General features: G+C 40.0%; 1 protein-coding gene across 3 annotated transcripts in view; it reads right to left on the bottom strand.

The window, feature by feature from the left end:
• The window catches only part of si:ch211-26b3.4 (connector enhancer of kinase suppressor of ras 2), a 112,497-nt gene that overhangs the window by 47,072 nt on the left and 43,403 nt on the right, over nucleotides 1-22,022 (bottom strand). For all 3 annotated transcript variants that reach the window (XM_041796866.1, XM_041796867.1, XM_041796868.1), the window contains exon 6: nucleotides 697-816. In XM_041796866.1, the coding sequence (XP_041652800.1) occupies nucleotides 697-816 (120 nt within the window). The remainder of the gene's footprint in view (nucleotides 1-696; nucleotides 817-22,022) is intronic.

Below are 22,022 nucleotides of genomic sequence, written 5' to 3'. Positions count from 1 at the left end.
ACACTCATTAAGCGTCATTATAAACTAATAAAACTTCTACAGAAGATTATCTCTCATTCTTGTTTGACGATAGCAGAGCTTTACCTTCCAAAATCCCTCAAGTTTTCACACACCATTCAATCTGATTCTGCTGTCTTAAAATGCATTTTTCCTTTTCTCAAGTCAAAACTTTCCTCTAAAGATTCAACTCAGTTTAAAATTAAAAAGCAACAACATTAAAATTATACCTTTTGACCCAGTGAATTCCCATAACAATGAATAAGGAATAGCTAAGCAAATGGAAGGCTCTGCATATTTATACACCTTGCATAATCAATTATTAGTCCTGTGCACTGGGGAGACTTTGGGACCAGGGTTATGTGAAAACACTGTTCACTGTTTTGAGAGGAAACTTGTGAAAACAGTCTAAAAAGTTTAAATAGCTGTTCTGATAATTATGAAGACTTATTCAGGTTTGTCCTTTGGGGGTTTAGACTCGACCTAGCCAGAAAATGTAAAGCTATATTAATTTTAAAGGGGCAGTTTAACAAGCTTGGAAACACAACACGGCATGCAATGACCTTATAAAGTTTCTCTGGTGTAGACACAAGCAAATAAACTAAGACGCCTGACTAAAAGATAAAATGTGTGATGTGATGCATGCTGCCATTTTACTATATACATTTAAAGCTCTGGTGGAAGTGTGTGTGTCCTTACCAAGCCTTCATTGGGCATGATGCTGGTAAGGTGGACCACCTCCAGATGGGCAGACTGAGAGACCAGAGAGTCCGACGACAGAGAGATGATGTGGTCACATATCCCCGCTAAGGTCTTACACTGGAGATGTCATCGGAGGTAAAGATAGCAGGAGGGGAAAAAATGACAGAGAGAGAGTGACAAAAAGAGGAAAAAAAAATTATTGAGATTGGTTTTGGTCCGCGAGGGATGCTGTGACCTAGCTGGAGGAGGTGAAACAGAAATCATTTCATCAGATTGTTCCACATCGCCACTTCCATCACTGCAGCACACAAACTGTTTCCTGTCACAGTTGGTCCACAGGCATGCCCACTAGACACTTTCACAGACAGGACAACACATCACCGATACCAGCCAACCCTGCGGTGTCTCGATGACATTTTCAAACATCTAAATTACAGAGCACAGATTCCATTTGCTGTAATATTGTTAAGAAGATAAGGGCTGTGCTGCCCTTAAATCAACAAAATGCAACCCGAGTCCAGAAGATTATCTTTGTCATATATCTGCACTTCAATTGCAACAACTTTCAATAACAGCCTGTAATCATTATTATAAATATTAAAGTGAATCTAAGACCATGCACTACATGATTCTAAGACTGACTTTAGGCAAGATTTACCCCCTCTACTGAACAGAAGATGTGTCCTGAGTTGAGGGTCACCACAATGACTTTTTGTCAAAAAAGTCCTCAGGTTTGTGGTGTTTTATTGCTTCCTTCTGCATTGGAGCCTCTCCAATTTTGAATCATTATATCAAACATGTTTGATATTTATGATTCTGGGTCAGACTGTATCCAGTGGAATATTCACAACAACCACTGAGAACGAGCAGATGAGGTAGCATCACAAAGCGGATGTTGCGTACAGCTCCAAACAGCTCCTACAGCTCCTAAACAGTCTGGCTGCAAACCGTTTGTCTCTGATGGCCACTCTCACAGACTGTTCATCAGAGACGTCATCTCTGACAGAGACAGAGATGACGGAATAAAATCAAATGATTAAACTTCAGTTTTAGGTTAAAGTAATACTTAAGGTCTCGGTTGGGATAACAGAAGTTAAAAGTTAAAAACTGTACCTGCAAAAGCTGATTACAAAATGTTTAATAAAGCCGAGTAAACAGTCTGCTTAGAGCAGGGGTGTCCAAACTATTGCCCGGGGGCAAAATGAGGCCTACTGGCTGATTTTTGATTGGCCCTGAAACAGATTCTTGAAATTAAAAGAATGCTTATTCTGTAAACAAACATTTTGACAGGACAAGTTTGTTTTTCTTGACTAACCTGAGGCAACACTGTAAATGGTAAACATGTTGGCAACCAAAGTCATAATTACATCTTGATTTACTTGATTGATTTAATATGATTACAGCAGCAAAAGCAGCACCAATGACGCTCCAGTGGTATCTGGGCTGACCAGGGCCCCTTAAAATCTGACTGGCCACACCAAAATCCTCAAAATGATTGGCTATTTGCCTTGTCGGCCATTAAATAGCCATTTTAGCCAACTTTCGTATCCTCATTGTGGGTAAATGAAAGTGGCCCCACCATCCTGATATATTTCTGGTTGTATCCCCCACTGGAAAAAATTTGGACACCCCTGGCTTAGAGGAAAAGAGCTCATCATTCATGAAAACACTTCAATGCAGCCAGCGTAGCTTATGTAGATCTAACAGCTGTGCGAACTACATAGGAAACAGAGCTGTGTAGTTAATGCTACTAAAGCTAAACAAAAAAATCAGCTGTGTATCTGTAATCAATGTAGCTGCATTTGCTAAAGTTCACATTTCCAAAGCTAACTTAGCTATAGATAACATAGCTACATAGCTAAGCAGCTAAAGTTAAGCTAACAAAGCAGCATTGTAAGCCACATAGGTACATTATCTACTTAGCTACATTAGCTTTAGCTATGTTAGCTAAAGCCCAAGTTGCTAAAGCTAACTTGGCTGCGTTGGCTTATTTAGTAACGTAAATTACTACCATAGCTATGTTAGCTTTCGCTAAAGCTAACTAAGCTAAAGCGAGACACTGTGTAAATACTTAAAACTTTTCCTGTTTGGAAGTGAAATGTTTCTCAGCCTGTAATGGTTGCAATTCGGTTATTTCACGAATGCTACTGAATGACTATGTTTATGCCATCAAAGATGTATGGTCTGCAGCCCTTCAACACAAAGAAACATCAGCCAGGATTTGCCCATATTCTATTCCTCGATTTTTTAATTTTTGCTATAACTGTAACCCATGCCTGGACAGCCAGCCAAGACCTGTACCATCATCAGTGTTTGTTTTTCCTCTTAAATCCTGTTGAAGATTGCTTCTACAAACAGCAGGTGTATGGTCTCACTGTCTGGTAGAGTTCTCTAGTGTTTGCATTTAAGATTTGAAAATCCTGTGAGTGGCCAACCAAAAAGCTGCTTAACATCAATGTTTTTAATTACCAATACTGGCTCTCTCAATTTCATTCAGCAAAAACTCCTTTACCTGTTCTCTTTTACCTTCATTCTTATGCTCAGATTGAAATTCAGCACATCAATGCCTGAGCACATGAACTGCTGCTATGTGATTGACTGATAAGATATTTGTATTAATGAGCAGCTGAACAGCTTACTAAAGTGGCCATTCGAAGATGTTATTATTTGCATTATCAGTCTATTATCAAAAATGCTTGTGCATACTAATACCATAATGCTTTTACCACTGTAGACATAAACCCATCCTACGAGTGCCTATAAAAAGTATTCACCCCCTTTTATTGATTTTATAAACCAATTATGGTCAATATAATTCCACTTTTTTGGCATAAAACTAAAAAACCCCTTCCATATCAAAGTGAAAATAGATATCTACAAATTTATGTCAAGTATTACAATTAAGTAATACAATTTTGTAATGTAAATTAAGTGACTGCATATTCACCCTTTTTAAAGTTACTGACCTAATTCAACAGAGGTCCAGCCAACTGGTGCTAATAGTCTCACAATTAGTGAAATTGGATCACATGAGTGCATTGAATGTGTCTCAAGTAATTGTTTACAGTGTCTGGAAGAACCAGTCACTGGTTATTCAGAATTCCAGACTACCATTACACCATGAAGACAAAAGACGCTGTGTTTGGCAGACACCAAGAACTACACATCACCACAAACACACCATCCCCACTGTGAAGCAGGGTGGTGGCAGCATCATGCTGTGTTGGTGCTTCTAGGCAGTGGGCCCTGGATGGATTTTAAAGGTAAAGAATGAATGCAGCAAAATATAAGAAAATCCTACAGGACAGTCTCATTCAGTCTGTAAGAGAACTTTTGCTGGGGAGGAGATTTATTTTCCTGCAAGACAATGACCTGAAGCATACGGTGAAAGCTACACAGAAATGGTTTAAAGACATCAAGGTGAATGTTGTCCAGCCACTGCTGAGCTTGCATGTTGTGTTGCCATGGCAACCATGCAATAATCCTATACGATGGCCTTTGAACTGTTGAAGAAAAAGACTTGGTCAGGACCAAAAAGTTGGTTGATGAGCTGAAGTCCTGTAGAATTTTTGAGGACAATGTGGAGCTTCAGCACAGAGAGAAAGCTGTCAAAAAGCGGGAGTCCCTCCTAAACGTATGAACCTACCTGAAGAGGTAAAAGACAAAGTTGGAGGTAAGGTATTCCCATTTGGCTCCTATCATCTGGGAGCTCACGCTAAAGGTGCAGATATTGATGCCCTTTGTGTTGGTCCTGGATTTCTGGAGAGGAAGGAGTTTTTCACTTCTTTCTATGAGAAGCTTAAAGCCCAAAGAGAGGACAAAAACCTACTGGCTATTGAAGACGCCTTTGTTCCAGTGATCCAGCTGACCTTTGATGGGATTGCGATGGACTTAGTCTATGCCCGTGTGCCTCAGGGGAGTGTCCCAGAAAATATCAACCTCCTTGGTGACAAGTTTTTGCAGGGCAATGACCTGCAATGCGTGAGGAGTCTCAATGGCTATCGAGTCACAGAAGAAATCCTCAGAAATGAGCCAAACGTTTCCACATTTCGGCTGGCTTTGAGAGCCATCAAACTGTGGGCCAAACGGCGTAACATTTACTCCAATAAGCTGGGCTTCCTTGGCGGAGTTTCCTGGGCCATACTGGTGGCAAGAATTTGTCAGCTGTACCCAAATGCCACAGCATCCACTCTGGTGCACAAATTTTTCAGATTGTACAATGTGTGGGAATGGCCAGACCCAATAATGATAAAGAAAATAGCTAACCATGGTTCCAGCCTCCCTGTTTGGAATCCAAAGGATAACGTAGCTGACCGTACCCACCTGATGCCCATCATCATCCCAGCGTTCCCACAGCAGAACACCACCAACAGTGTATCCCGCTCCACCTTAGATGTCATTAAGGAGGAAATTAAGAGGGGATACATCATCACTGAAGCCATCCAGCAAGACAAAGAAAACTGGTCTGCACTCTTCCAAACATCAAAGTTTGTGGATCAGTATGAGCATTATATTAAGCTGTAGCTCACTTCACCTACAGAAGCACAACATTTTAAATGGGCTGGCCTATTGGAGTCAAAAATCAGACTCCTGGTGGGAACCCTGGAGAAGAATCTGTACATTTCTCAGGCCCATGTTAACCCGGAGCCCTACCCTGCTCCTGTAAGTAAAGATGGAAAAAGCACCACATTTTGGCTGATCGGACTTGTCCTCAATATGGACCAGTATCAGCGTACAATAGTGGACATGCACAGTGTGTTCAAACCCCTCAGATCACATGTATTTAACCTGGCAAAGAGAACCAGGATGACTGAGAATGGGGTCACCTTATCATCTCAGTACATCCTGAGGAAAAACCAAACCTGTAACCTTCCTGAGCCAGGAAAAAATGTGTTCAGACCAGCGAAGTCCACAGTGCCCACATCAACCAACATGGCAAGACAGGGTACAAAGAGACCAGTTTTTCCACAGCCCCAAACTTTAGCCAAGAAGTGTAAATTAGAAGAGAAGAGTACCTATTCTGAGTCCTCACCAGGTCCTTCAGTGGAAGAGGTAAACTCTGGTCCTTCTCAAGGCACCAAGAGACCTCACAGCCATGAGCCCGAGACTCAGAGTAAGAAACCCAGGCCTCACTTCAATGCCCCAGCCCATCCAAGCCATGCAATCCCTGATAAAGAGTTGTTGGACCAGCCCTCCAGCCTCTCCAGACCTGTCCAACCAGCAAAGCGTAGATTTAAGCTTGTGAGAGACCGCTTCTGATGCTGCAAGTCTATTTTCAGCATCTGCTGCTGACAAACCGCGTCAATTCCCCATCAATCAGGAAGCTCCAAACAGGATGTCAAAAGTGTAGAATATCCAGTTCCTTCAAAATACAACACAATACAATACATGGACTCCCAATCGTAAATCATCACTCTATCAGCATTATGTCTCATCTTGCAGCGAGAACAAAGGGTCACCAAGTCAGGGACCACTGGCAAGAAAAAAATCAACTTTTTAGGACATTTAGCCAAAGAACTTTACATAAAACTACACATCCTTTAAGCAAATATTAACCTTTTAACTTCCTAATGTACTCACCCAACAGCGGAAGCAATAATATCGTGGACTTATACTGGAATGGGTGATAAGTTAACGCCAAAAGATAAAATAGTCTGTTGTCTGATCGTACACATGTTTTCATATCATTGGTACTGCTGGTGAAAACATGCGTACGATCCGTGACCTGCCTTTTCTGAGCATATTCGCCACTCGTGTCCAGATTAACGGATGCCGCCCTGTGTGTGAAAATTACTGTAGAAAGGGTTGGCAAGATGAAAAAAAAAAAATTCCCAAAAAGTAGTTTCTAAAGCATGCATTAGGTTTGTTAGAATGTAAATTTTGTATTTTGGTTGGTTTCAGGTACTTTAAAATACAATTTTTTACATTTTTTGTCAAAAAGTTAGACTAAAATCAGCTGAAAATGTCAAATGGTGTATCCATGAAAGAATTGCAACTATTTCATATTCTATATACCTGAGGTGTATTCAAGGGTACTCATGTAAACAAGTAACTCACCCTTAAATATCACATGGAAATAGATTTTATCCAAGAACCTTGAATTTAAATTTAATGCATTTTTTTAATATTGAGCTGGGGACACATGCCTAAAATAATCTCCATTTTCTAAATAACTGGTGGCAAGTTTTGCAAAAAAGGTAAAACACCATTTGATCCCCTTGTGATAGAATAGCTCTTTCTATGCCATAATCTTTTTTCTGTTTGTTTTAATATTTTGATGAATAGTGGTTATACCAAATGACACAGAGCGGTTACACCACCTGACCATGGTGTTCTTATATGGTTAAAAGCCATGTTTGTTTAAAGACCCTGTAAAGTGAAAATAAATATAGGTTTGTTGTATGACAGATCACTGTGTTTAAACCCCTACGTCAAATTTCAGTCAACTAAAACATCTCTAAGTCTATAAAATTAAGACTCAAAATCATGAAAAATGAGGCAGTAAAATCTGCTCCAGGATAGTGTGAGCGTGTCTTTCGAATGAGCTGAAGCCGCGCCCACTCAGGAGAAATACAATCTTCTCAGGTTTAATTAATGCTACGACATGAATTGCAAGAAGCACTTTCATTGACCTTAGAAGAAGAGACAAAATCCATTTTCTGGCTCAAATCTCTGTTACGATGATTTAAATGATCCATAGACCACTGTGGCTGATAGATCTGGGAAATTAACCTCACAATGAACAGAAAAACAGCATTTAAAGGTGCATTGTGTAGAAGTTGGCAGCATTTCGCCGAACAGAAACGGTGTAAATGGGATAAAATGTTTATATATTTATGTGAAGTATGTTGAAATAATTGTACAATCATCCCCTAAAACTTTCGTTTTCTTTTTACAAAATTAGAAAAAAGCTTTTTAAATTTACATTACCGCAGGTCATGCTCATGGAGGCTGACATAATGAACCGCAATGTTGTCTACGGCAACGTTTTGGGGACAGAAAGTGCAAAACGCGATTTTTAAATACGAACCTGCCCGTCGGTCCTGAAATCTACCTGGAAGGCAGGGGGAGAAGAAGACTGACCTATAATCTATAAAAATAATGGTTACACAAATGAATGAATAAACCCTCACCTCGTCACTGCTGTAAATGATGTCTGGCTCACGATCCTTTTTGGTCTTCACAGGCTGTCGTCGCTTAGTGATGTGATGTTTTGGTGACAGATGGGCTCATTCTAAAATCTGAATGCTAGATGTCGCTAAAATTCCAATTTCTACACACTGCACCTTTAACTTACTGTTAAGTTTCAATGAAGGCAGTGACAGACTGTACTGAGATGAACTGCTCTGCGGTTTTATATTGTTGTGTTAGAGGGGTGGAGTCGTTCCCCACTGTGAGCTCGTGACATCATGAGCCCACATATTGGCCCCACCCACATGAAACCAAGCCAGAAAAGAGGTGAAAAACTTTCTAATGGTCTAAATCCAGAATTCAGTCACACGTTTACAGCAACCATATTCCAACATATCTGAGTGAGTTAAAACACAAATTATGGATTTCACTTTACAGGGTCTTTAAGAATTTGATACTGACATCGCACAGAATATTCAAAAAGATCAACTGAACTGATTTTATGGATTTGTTTATTCATTTATTTATTTTTTGAGCTGTATATAATAGACTATATAGTGGACTCAACTGCAAAACACTAAAATGATTTCGTACACTATGACAAATGATGTCATCGCCATCTCACAATGTCTTAACACTTAGCAACAACAGCTCGTAGATTTCCATTACAACAGCTGAGGATCAAAATTATCGATAGAATTTCACTGACAACTGTTACTGAATGTGACATATTTTCACAAAAATAAAAATACTAATTAATGAATAACAATGCTCGCTCAGAATGTGGACACCACTACAAATTAGTGTATTCACTAAATAGCACTATTTAGTAAACAGGGAGTGATTTCTGACCCAGCCATAATTTTTAACATGAGAGAAAGGATGGCTCACAGCAACAGCCCCAGGGTCATATTCCCATGGTATTCCCACATGATCCCTTGAGGGACTTGATTATAGGACCTCCAGGTAGAATAAGGAGTTCCTCAAAGTGTTCTCTGGGTCAACAGTCCAGACCAGAATTTTAACCGGTTACACCATTTGACATTTCACTCTAAAATCAAATTTAACAGGCATTATCACAGACACCTATGGAAGCTTGCGGTTTTGGTATAAAGATTTCAAAGAGTACTTTTAATTTGAATAATAGTTTTTACAAAGATCAGGAAATATAGGCATTTTTCTTGGGTCATACCATTTGACATATGATCACTGGCATTCCTTAACATGCCCTAGAAATGTCTGATTATATCAGATTTTAATCAGAGATACCAACCTTGAGCTGTACCAGTTATGATCACCAGATGTTGATTTCTTTGACATCATTTCTTTTGAAAATGTCTTTTTGGAAAATATTAGCAAAATGGCCTCTTGAGTGGTGGTTACACCATGTTGACATTTTAGGAAGTCAACCGAACTTGAAAGATTCCCCAAACTATCAAAAATACACAAAACAATATTTTTTCAAAACATTCATCTGATATTCGTTAGCACAAATATAAAATTATGTCAGACTAGTTTATAGAGGGTTTTGCTGGGATTTTCACCGTTTTCAAAAAAGTTGATATTTTTAGTACCAATTCTTTTGGTTACACCACAATGACATAATTTCCGTAAATTGCCCCAATATTCTCTCAAAGTTGACTGAAACCTTAAAATTTAGACTAGGACAATAAAAGGGGCATGAGTGAAAGGGAAAAGTATGAATCTTAATCATATTCACTCCTTTTAGATATTATTAAAATATTCGGGAACTTTAAAACCTGCGTCACATCATTTACCCACACCCTTTTTCTGTCGTACGCACGTTTGATAAATGAGGGCCCAGATGTCCTTGTTTAAACCTCAGAGCTCACATGGCATGGATTTGTGCCGCAGGAACACCCCTTTGTAAATTGCTTGGTAACTTTTGAACCATAAGTCATGGACACTAACTTGTTTTTCCTATGAAAGCTCTCTGTTGTGCCTTTCGAATCATGTCTTCTATGCATTTGTAGCTCTTACAGAACATTTTCTAGTGAGCCTGGAACTGGGCTGACTATTTGGGGTCTCTGAGGACAGCATTGTCGTATACAACAATAAGTGACACAGTTTAGAAAAATGTTGATAACTTTTGAACCCTAAGTCATAGACACTCTTTTTTTCCTCTAAAGCTGACCATTTTGCCGTTTGTTTGCTACTATCAATCAGGGATTCCCAAATTTTTCAGCCCATGACCCTCAAAATAACAGGGTCAAAGATCAGAGACCCCCATCTTCTCTTGAGGGGGATAAAGTACAAGATACTGCACAAAGCATCATGTACAAAACTTGCATTTAACATTATTTTTGTAACTTTTACTTGTATTTATGCATGAATATCACTTAATAACTACCATTTGATTTAAATTTGATATTATTTTAACAATTGTTTTTAAAATGATAGATAAAATTTAGGATTTTAAAGAATATGAAATTTCTCTTTATGTTTCAGAAAGAGTCCGCGACTCCCCTTTACTATCTCATGACTTTGGGAACCACTAACCTAAAGGACACTGTTTTAGCAAGCCCGGAACTTCGGTGACTTTTCAAGGTCTTTGGAGATTAAATCCACAGTGTTACATCTGATAATAAGCGCCTTTTTATCCATTTTTAACCCATTTTCGATCATTTACTTTGGCTTTCTTTTGTGGCGAGTGCCATGTTTGTTGACATGCAATGCATTGTGGGAGGGGCAGTCAACCAGTTGCGTTTCTGCTGCTTAGAGGAACGGCACAAATGAATCTTACTGTAAAAAAATCGCATGGACTTTTTTGTATGAATGTAGATATTTTGAAAACCATTAGTTACATAATGTTTATTTTTTCACAGTTTTGTCCCAAAGAGATGGGAGAACAAGTCTGTGCAAAGAAAAGGCTTAAACTATTGTTTACTGTGTGTTATCAATAAGAATCTGAGTTTCCAATCCTGATTTGTTTTTTTCTTTTGTCTTTAGAGTCCTATAACCTTTTTAAAATTCAAGTGGCATTATTGTTGTAGATATATTCCTAAAGCCCAGGTTGTCCTTAAAAAAAAAAAAAAAAAAAAAAAAAAAAGATGTATAGAGCTTGACTGTGCACCACCGGGTTGATGTTTTATAAGCTTTTTCAGACAAAAAGTCCAGAAGAGACATGATAGTGGAAAAAATAGCTGTGAGCTCTAAGGGTTAATCAGGTGCAGGTCAAAGAGAAAGCTCATGAGCCAAGTGGGAGATATTCTCAACGAAATGTTAACCTGTAAAGAAAACTACTCAACTAAAAACCGAAGCAGATTTTGGATGTCCATTTTTGCACACTGAGTAAATTTTTGGAAGAGTATTCTTACACTGGTGGACTTTAGTGTAGTACAGATGCATCAATCACTGCCTCATTACCACAACCACAGACATCCTCACTTGTCAGCCCAAATGCTGAATGTGTGTGTGTTTCTAGTCCGCTCAGGAGGAGAGCGCTCATGATCACCAGGATCTGAACTGCCTCTTTGATCTCCGAAAGTCAAACTGAGGGAGAGAGACGCTCGCCCCTCACAGAGGATTAAATATCCCTGAGTCAGGACATCCCAACTCCCTCACCCTGCACTCTTCTCCACCCTCCATCCCTCATTCCTCCTCCTGTCCACCCTGTTTGTCACTGAGTCTGAGTCTCCAGAGAAGCTGGAAGAGAAAAGAAACATTGCACAGAGGTGGAAGCATCATGCTGTGGGGATGCTCCTCGGTAGCCGGCCCTGGAAGGCTTGTAAAGGTGGAGAATAAATGTGGGAAATATAGGAAAATCCTAGAGGGCAATCTTAATGAGTCTGCAAGAGAAGTACGGCTTGGAAGAAGATTTATATTCCAGCAGGACAATGACCTGAAGCATACAGTGTTCTGGAGTGGACGAGTCAAAGCACAGACCTCAATCTAATAGAGAATTTATGGCTGGACTTGGAAAGGGCTGTTCACACACCTGTGCAACCTGACAGAGCTTGCAGTTTTGCAAAGAAGAATGGAGCAAGTGTCCAGATGTAAAAGCCTGACTGAGACCTAGCCACACAGACTCAGTGCTGTGATTGCAGCCAAAGGATGATCTGCTAAATATGGACTTGAAAGAGATGAATATTCATGCAGCCACCTTTTTTGCATTACATATTTTTATTCAATTGGCATAACTTTGTAAAATCATTAAAAGGGTAAAACATCCAACACTTTTCGTGAACAGTGCACAAATAAAGCTTAAAATGAATGAATCAGGATTGAAATTCCTCTACATCTGAGCCAGTAAACACCAAACTAACGTAGGCTTCGCCTCCCCTTTGTTCTAGAGAAGCCTTGACTGTTTTTTCAGGCTATTTGTCTGTTTGGTCACGCATGCAAGTTAATTTATCTTCAGCAGCATCTCTGCCTTCTAATCCTGGCTGACTGACTAGAGCAGGCTTACAGAGACGGTTATCCTGGTTATCTTGCATCATTGCGTTGCTACTCATTGCACAGCACGCCAGCACAAGCACACACATAGAACGCTGCATATTACAGACATTTAAGAGAGTGCACCTACACTAGAAAGTGATGAACTCTGCATAAAATAATCTTCTGATCTCACTTCTAATGAGCAATTACCAGATTAAAGTGATGAGGTGACACACATAATGAAGTGCACACACTAACACACACACTCAAATGCACACACTAAAGCTTGAAGCTGATGATTCAGTCAGAGCGGGAGAAAAGGTAGAAGATCATCAGTGAGCCGGCCATGTGATGTGTTGCGCTCTTTTTGTCTGTATCATGCCCTGTCCCTACCGCAAATATTTAAAAACATTCAGCATCCTTTCCTGGATCATATACACTCAAAAACACAACTAGCTGGTATCATGTTTCTACATGATTAAATCACATTTTTAGGATGAATGTTATTATAGAATGATTCAGCATAAAATGAATAAACTGTTGAGTCAACGTAATGCCAACACGTCAGTGAAGCGAATCATTTTTGCCACTTGCTCCTGAGCAGTAGGTGGCAGTAATGAGTCACGAATCCACATGGCCCACATGTGCAAGAGAGGTAAGCAGAAATCCATAATCATCCATCAAAATGTAAATAAATAACTGTACACAAATGTATTTATATGTTCGTCCTCACTACATTTGGCAGTTAAAGTGCTATATTTCTTTACGTGGTGCTACTATTAAGAAGGGACTTTATTTATAAGCCAAGCATATGGTGATACCATGTGCTTATGGACACATGGATCGGCTGTCGGAAGTCATCACTACAGACCCCTGAGCAGACCTTCTTTTGGATCAACTCTGCTTTATATTGGATAAGAAACCTTGTAAACATCTTTGTATTTTATGGATTTTGCTCTTTAAAATCAGGTGAATTTTTAAAGTGCTTTAATAGGGGATTTATCTTGTGTTTTACTTCCCAGTCAAGCACGTATCTAAGCAGCTGTTGCAACAAACTAGTGGTAAGCAGTAAACCGGTATTAATACTATCACCGGTAAAATTTCTTTTTTTTTTTCTTTTTTTTCCCTTCTCTTTTTTGGTAAAATTTCTGCCAGGAAACAGATTTTTGCAACACCGTCATCACTGGTTTAGAGGCCTACACTGTGTTGTGATGCACATGCGAGGCATATCCGCTCCCGCAGCTGCAGGGTTGCCAGGTGTGTGTGACAAAACCAGCCCAATGGCCAATAAAAACTAGCCCAAAACAAACCCAATCCTGAAATTCAAAATAATACCGTAAAACCTCTGCCACACTGCATATATTGACATTTTGCTTCTCTGTGGGTGGCGTGTATGTCTGTGTGCCATGTTCTATGTTTTCCTGCCTCTCTGCTGGTTGTTGTAGTTGTACTTGAGTGTAAATAGAGTAGTTTTTCTGCTACAGGTATTAAATACTCATAAACAAGACATAAAAAATGGGTCTGCTCAACCAGCGGACAAAAAGATCTACCCGCGGCAGTACGTTTAAAAGTAACCCAATTCTGCAGGAAAACGGCAGACCTGGCAACCCTGCACAGCTGGCTGAGTGAGTGATTCATGTGATGGACAGCTCAGACTGAGTCCACAGGTTTGTTCGAAAAATCCAAAAAATTACCTCCTAAGTCCTTTCCTATCCACTTTTCCTTAGCCCCTGTGAAAAATGTCACAGGATCAGGGAAAGGTGGGAGTTACGGACCACAGGAACACTAGAATTCACGTACACAACACATGTAAAAAAGTGGGGTTTTTTTTACACTGTAAATAAACTGATTTATAGTCTAGTTCAAAAAACAAAATGTGCCTCATTAGCTAATGTCTCCATGAGCTCTCACTGACTGTGTTTACATGGACGTGAGTATTCTGGTTAGGAGCCATATCCTGGTTTTTATCATATTCCAGATACTGGGTTTACATGTGCACAGAGAAACCCGGTTATTCATATCCCTGTATACATGAGAAAAACTAGTATCCTGGCTTCTGATCACTGAGTCATATCTGCGCAGGCTTCTGTGATGTTATTTTTACAACACAAAACAAAGTGAGTTTGCAATTTGAGAAAAATTAGATCAATGTCGGTTATTTTTTGGGTTGAATACAATTAAATGCAAATATCACGGTGCAGAAATGGTATCTATCTCATTCCAACAACGGGAGAAAACTAAAATAACATTAATTCTCTGGGGAGAGCAGAACAGCTGTTCCTCCGCCACACAGACAGTATTTACAAGTATCTGAAGTTAAATTAAGTTAAATCAAAGTCGCGCCTGCGCAGGTAGTCTACATCTGTCAGAAAACGGGATACGGTGTATACATGGCACCGTATCCCGTTTTCCTTTAGAGTTCTCCAGGTGGCAAAACCAGGTTTCTCAAAACCGGGATACTGGAATATCCCGGTTTCTGAAGACGTATGCATACACAAAGAGAAACCAGGATACTCAGGTCCATGTGAACATATTCAATGTGAGGGGAGCAAGGTTATAATAGTTCTGTTTTTTTATTTAGTTGTGGCCTTTTCTTTCATTTTCAGTTTACTCTCACCAGGCTCATGTCAGTCATTATGCTAGCGTCAAAGACTGAAACTAAGGAGATTTTGTTCCTAATCCTATTTCATTTTAGTTAGTTTTGTAAGTACACCATACTGTTTTAGTTTCCATTTTATTTGTAAAGCTTGATTTTCATTTAGTTACAGTTAACTAAAATGATTTTTACATTTTAGTTTTAGTTATTTAGTTAGTTTTAGTTAACTATAATACCATGGAGGGGAGCGATTTTTTTTGTACCACAATCATTTGGATTATATTTAGGCAGACAGACTAACAGGCAGATGCCCAACACATTTTTTTTTTTTTTTACATCTGGCCAACATATTCCTTAAAAGTTGGCCCAACATAAAACAGTTATGTTGGGTACTTTTTGGACATTGATTTATCACAGTTCCTTTTTGCTGAAAACACACCTTTAACTTAGGAGGTGGAACTACTTTCCATGATACAATCACATTAAGCGAACAAGAGATTTTTTTGAGTGTATTTGAGCATTACACTTCCTAATTGATTTATACAATCCTGTCAATTTCTTATCCATTCATTTGGATACCCAGGAAAGCTCTTGTCATTCCCAAATTAGAAGTTTCAAGCACAAGAAAGGGAATGTAGATAAAGTAAAGGCAGGGTATAGAGCTAAAAATAGCATGTGAGGTCCCATATTGGAAACCATGAGTGACAGTTTGTGCTCTGCTTGTATCGCTCTTTGATCATTGGCTAACAGCCTGACCTGGGATTATCACAGCCCCAGAGACAAGAGGCCAGCTATGCAACTCCTCCAGCTGTGGCACACCCTGCCTTGATGTGACGCGCCTCTGGAGAATCCAAGCGCAGATTAGTTAACTTATGTGGTTAGCTGGCGTGAGATTTAAGAGCAGTGAAACAGAAAGCCAGACATACTGCGCTGCCAAATGGATTAAACTCTGGGTACATACTCTTCCCGCTCTTACTTCCTCATCAGTTTGCACCTTTTCATGCACACATTATCATGCTAACACACATAAGTGCTTAAAGCAGCATCTCCACATGCTTGAGCATACACTGATATGAAGCAAACCTGAAGCACAGAAGGACAGAGAGGGGAGTGGGGCAGCAGGGAGGTGGGAGGGGGAGTCCGAGAGGAAAGGGGAGACAACGAGGGAAAGGGAAAAACACACAACTAGGACAGGCTTATGTAATTCCCCTCATCCTTATGCATGCATGCACATAAAAACACACACATACTAATACACACTTCACGCTCCATCAGACACACAGACTCACACATGCTCATATCTTATCTCACACAGAGCACACAAAACACACACGCAAACACACACTTTTCCCGTCCATCTGATTGCTGCAGGCCCGAGTCTGGAGGAGAGCAGAGTAGCAGTGAGTTTTTGCATTATTGAGCAGAAGCTGACAAACGTACAACTACCCCACTACAGTAGCAAAGGCAGAGCTGACCTGAACATTAAAGTGTCTGTGCAGACTGTATGCTAGATACACTACTGTATGTCTGTCTGGATCCACCTGGAGCCAAAAAATTTAATGTGAAACTACCAACCCTACCACATGAAAAATACCAATGTAACCCCTGTATTTAAATTAAAACATTAACAATGTTCCTTAAAAATACAGAGGTTTTCAGAGCATTATTCTTAGATATCAAAATAATACAATATATAAGCAATGCATCAATGCAGCCTGAAATAAATGCAAAATATTTGTGCCCTAATAAAAGGATAAGTGCTCAGTGAAGAGACCCCTAATCCAAATTATGCCCCTATGCGCTGCTGATAAGTTACATAACCTATCACATGGCCCTTAGCTGTCACTGCAACCAAAACAGCAAAGCCACCTTCAACAGATTCATCCTCTCTCCATACTAGATCCAACTCCAGTACATGGGGGTTCATTGGCCCTCACTATGTAAAGTGAGGTTCAGCAAGAGCCGGGACATCACTTGAGTACAAGGAACCCCCCTTCACTGGTCCAAATAGTCCCTCAGGAAGTCTGCAAAGAGAGCTCTGGTGTCCCGTTAACACTCCCCTTATACTTAAAGAGAAAATGTAATGCGAACGACACTGACACACAAAGTAAAATTTTCTATGTTAGGACAAATATTTCTGTCGTTATGAATCTGACAGATTCAGGAATGTTAAATGTTGTCTGATGCTGCTCCTAATGCTTTGTAAAGAGCATGCAGTGCAGACCAAAATGGCCACTTTAAACAGCTTTTCTCCCTCGCTGCATTAAATTTATCCAGGAAATAAAAAAGGTGGTTGTTAGTGTAGTAAATAAACCTAATTCAGTGCAGAGTTAACCTCCCAAAGCAGATCGATTCACTCGGTTCCGTGTTTCTCACTGGCGAATCCATCTTGCAAAGCTCCAAGGTGAACAGATTGGGCCCTGTTAGAAAGTGACAGGACCAGTCAGGAGTAAGAGGCAGTACTTTCGGGCGTGGCGGAGTCGTGATGTAAGCAAGCAGGCCGGTTCAATTATGACAGAAGAGATTAGTGTAGGTGCCGCTATAGCGTCAGTTTTATCAGAACTTGACATTTCTCTGTAAAAAAGATCAAAGAACAGAGTGAGTTCTTGTCTTTGCGGAAAAGCTCTGCCCTTTCCCAAACACCGTCTATGGGAGGTTTTCCAGATGGATGTGTGGAACAAATCCATCCGGCATGTCAGGTTAGTGCAGAGTACTTCTTGTTCAAAACAAGCAGCAAGTCTTTATAGCTCAGTTCAGACCAAGGATTTGCATTTTAGAACGCTGTTGGCGAGAGTAGCAGCAGTCTGAACCGAGCTGACGCAGCTGGAATGAAGCAGCAATTCAGCATGTCAAGTCGCAGACAGCGGGTTTTTAGAACGCTGCAAGCAGATAAATGTGAAAGGGAAGGGAAGAAAATCTCGTTTGAAAAAATAAACACCAGTTACGTCAGATAGTCATGCCATTAATTTTAATAATCTTTTTTTTTTCTCATCGATCCTCTGATTATCACTGTCATCCCCATCGCAGCACAGCAGCAAAATTTCACAGCACATATAAACCCTAAAATGTTTTGTTAGATCAGTCTTGTTCTAACATAGATATCAGCTGAGAATAATCTTTTCACCGACAAATGTAGCTCCTACAGCCTTGAATTTCTCATATATTATCCCATAATAAATAAAGTAAAGGAGATCCTACACTATGTCAATTTTTCACATTTCACATCAGCTTCTTGGAAATAGTAAGGCCAACAACTATCTTTATAAAGATTTAACACGGATACCACAGCATGCCAAACTCCTGTCTCCTATGTCAGCTGCACATCAGGCTTAAATGCGCAGCTGACGCACTGAAGTTTTTGTGTGAAAACAAACAAAAAAAAGGATCGATGTGACCATTTCCAAGAAAATAAAGTTTCCAAAAAAAAAGTTAAATAGATTATATCATTTGGAAAGACTCTTTTTTCCAGCTGCGCATGGACTGGCTGCGCTGCGCTTTCTGAGATAATCCAGGATAAATGAAAGGCTGTATGAGCTTAATCTGTCTGTGGAATCTTTTTTTGTTCTCAGCGGATATCTTCATTATAGCAAGACTGATCTAGCAAAGCATATACTATCCCTCTTGTAGGGGCAGATTTAATGTGAATTGACTTCAAAATAAAATCTCTTTAAAGTGAGTGACTGTGAGAGTCGTTGCCACGGAAACGATGCATCGTCTCTTTCAGTTGCAGCAGTGTGAACTGGGAGGTTTTTAGAGCGTTGCAGAGTGGAACATTGCAAGCAGTTGCAAGTTTCAACTTATCTTGTCATGAATCTTTGGTCTGAACTGGGCATATTACCTCTGCCAAGGAGGTTATGTGATCGGCAGGGTTTGTTAGTTTGTTAGTTAGTTAGTTTGTTAGCAACATAAAAGTTATGGACGGATTTTGATGAAATTTTCAGGAAATGTCAGAAATGGCATAAGGAAGAACTGATTAGATTTTGGGAGTGAGCCGGAGCACCGTCTGGATCCAGGAATTTTTTAAAGGATTCTTTACTATAGGGAGATAGGGCTAATGTTGGAGGTCTGCACTCTCCGAGTGCTTTTCTAGTTGGTTATCTTTTGTTAATGTTTTGATTGGGAGCCCCCTGGTGGTGATTTTACATGATCTCCATTTAAGTGTAATTTTTTTGTATGTTAGTCCATGTACAATCAGATTAAAAACTGTTTAAATTTACAATTATGATGGTCGAGTATTAATAAGATTTTAGTGTGTTAGCAGTGAGATTGCCCACTTCCTCTCTTATAAAAGAAAATACCATGCTGCGAGAAAACGTCAGTGATAAAGGCCTGACTGTAACTGTGAACATCAGCTATGTTCCACAGTGTGTGTGTACACCTGATGTTGGGAGTGGATATGCACCACTGTGTGCTGTGTAGTTTTAATATCCGTGTCACTTCATCTCCGCTTTATTTATTTCTAAAACACAAAGTAAACAAGGATCAGCTCGGCAGCATAATCACACATCCCCTCCTCCTCAGTTGCTCTCTTCTCGCTGTCTCACACATAAACCTCCCACATGTTACAGACTTAGTCATGTGTAGCACTCGTCTGGCACCCAGGGTTTTGTGTGTGCGTTCATGTATGCATGTGCACACATGCGCAGAGCCATTTTAAGTATTTGGATGTGTCATTAACAGGCCTTTAACAACTGAGGAAAATGACAGTCATGGTTCAACAAACTACAGACCAAGGGGGGAGTACATTTTACAAGGGGGGGATATCACCGCTGAGACCAGCAATTCTGCTTGTTTCTGAATAAATGCACATGTTAAATCACACAGGCATTCTGAGAAAGAAGTGACATTGGACTTGTCACTTGGCATATAATCGTGAGATAGTTTTCTATGAACTCCCCCCCCACCAATGTTTCATTTGGTTCCCTCCTCCTGACCTTGAATGGTAGCAGGAAGTGTCCCAAATCCAACTGTCAGGCTGGATCAGACACTCGCTGCTCATTTGGTTTCACACGTGGACACGGACAGTTTCCTGTCATGCATGCAGGCACGTACACAGACAGACACACGTGCACACACGCAAACATAAACACACACATACAGCGCTCGTAAAAGGCCTTAGGCAGGCTTGGACTGTAGTCTGAACACTTTAGGGTCACTAATTCTCACACACCATACTCTGATAAACGCATAAAAACATACTTAAAGATTCTTTAGATGTTGTTTGAAACATGTGGTACAGGGACATTAAAAATGAGATATCAAAGCCCTATAGCATGAGGTTGTTTGCAGTCACATGATCCTGATGATGCACAAAAGTCAAATGGGGGCAGGAATTGAAGAGCGCAGGCTAGGAATCAATCAATCAAGGACTCAATCTTCTGTCTCTGCTTTGTCGTGCTTTATTTGTCAAACAAGCATTTTTTTTTTAAACAGTCATTGTAGAAATGTTAGTGCTAATTCTTTCCCCCCTCCCAATTACAATCTCAGACTAAACAATCCTATCTATAGCTGCGTTTCCACTACACTTTTTTGCAAATTAAAAATGATATTTCTTACATTTCGACTAAGTACAACTGCGCTTTGAATGTGTTTCCATTGAAGGGTGTTCTGAGCATGAGCCTCGCAATTCTCATAAAATCTCGTCTCAAGAGACTCTGCTGCAAGGAAGCTGGATGCTCAAAACTTTGAGCGTATTGGTACAGTTATAATTAGATCTACAACGGCAGTTGCCTTGATAATTTTGAACAAAAGACAAAGACAACAGGTGATAGCTCAGAGGCAAAGTCTGTGGCAAAAGCCACATATAAAGGTGTAAGTATGGTGTTAAGAAAAGTCTTGTCTCCTCTTCTGTCCACCCATACCATGCCATGTTGTCTCCGGGGGAACTGGTCATGTGACATCCTACGATACATCCTGTGACGTGTTTCTGAAAAACCTCCTCATGAGAGCATAAAAACTTTTTAGTGATATTTGAGAGGTTTTTCAAAATCCAGGTGTTTCCATTGCCCGTTTTTTATTGCACTATTAAGATTTTGTGCATTTCTAAGGGTAATGGAAACGAAGCGATAGATAGACTTGGTTCTAGCAGGGGCACTGGCCCTGATGGTCTGGAGATTAACTTTCTAAAAAGCACATCTAATGCTCTGCCATATCCACTGCCAGATCTATTTGATATTTCTTTAAATACAGGTGAAGTGCTCCTAAGTTGGAAATGCACAAGGGTCACCCCCTTGCATAAGGGTGTTGATCCACATGACATTAATAACTATAGACCTATCTCCAATTAATTGTGTAGCCAAAGTATAGAAAATAGTCTTTAATCAGCTTTCTGGGGATAGTAATGATTTCAATATCCTATGTACACATCAATCAGGTTTCAGGCCCAATTTTTTCTGCAACCACAGCTCTCTCAAAACTTACCAACGATATCACACCTACCTCATACAACAACTAGAATGGCCGTCTGAGGCGGCAGACCCACGCCTAAGCAGCACCACCGAGGAACTTACGCTCCCATTGATTACTATGGTGTTCAAAATTTCGAAGTCCGACAAAAACTGAACGGGTGCATGGATCATCACCAAAATTGAATCGATTCTTCCCTGTCACTATCCCAATATTCCCTGAAAGTTTGGTGAAGAACCAACTCTCCATCCTCAAGTTATCTTGTACACATACAAACAAACAAACAAAGATATGGAACCCTTTACATAACCCCCTGCCGATTTCATGGGCGTGGGTAATAAGCCAACTTGTGCCATATTCATAGCCCTTACCAAGGCTTTTGACATGGTTGATCACTATCTTCTGTTGGACAAACTTCACGACATTGGACTATCATGAGAGTGCTCTCCTCTGGTATAATTCATAGTTTCAGAGTTTTTGCTCATTGAAAAGGCATGCCACAAGGCTCTTCACTTGGTCTTTTTTATAAATGATTTGCCACAAACCTATCCCGTTTCTCAAATCCAACTATATGCTGACGATACAGTTATTTACACTTCCAGGTCTGACATTGCTCAAATTCAGACAACCTTACAAACCAACTTTGCCAGTGTGCAAAAAGGGGTCTCTTCTAACAAATTACCACTGAACAAGAGAAAGTCCTATAATATGTTATTTGACACAAGTTTTAAGATCTCACACTCAGATAAGTGGCGTATTACCTATCTTGATGGTACACCACTTGAGGAGGTCG

The sequence above is a fragment of the Cheilinus undulatus genome, linkage group 10 (genome assembly GCF_018320785.1).
Source record: "Cheilinus undulatus linkage group 10, ASM1832078v1, whole genome shotgun sequence".
In the NCBI taxonomy this organism is placed as follows: Eukaryota; Metazoa; Chordata; class Actinopteri; order Labriformes; family Labridae; genus Cheilinus; species Cheilinus undulatus.
The sequence above is the reverse complement of the archived record's forward strand: the minus strand, read 5'-3'. Positions and strand labels throughout refer to the sequence as shown.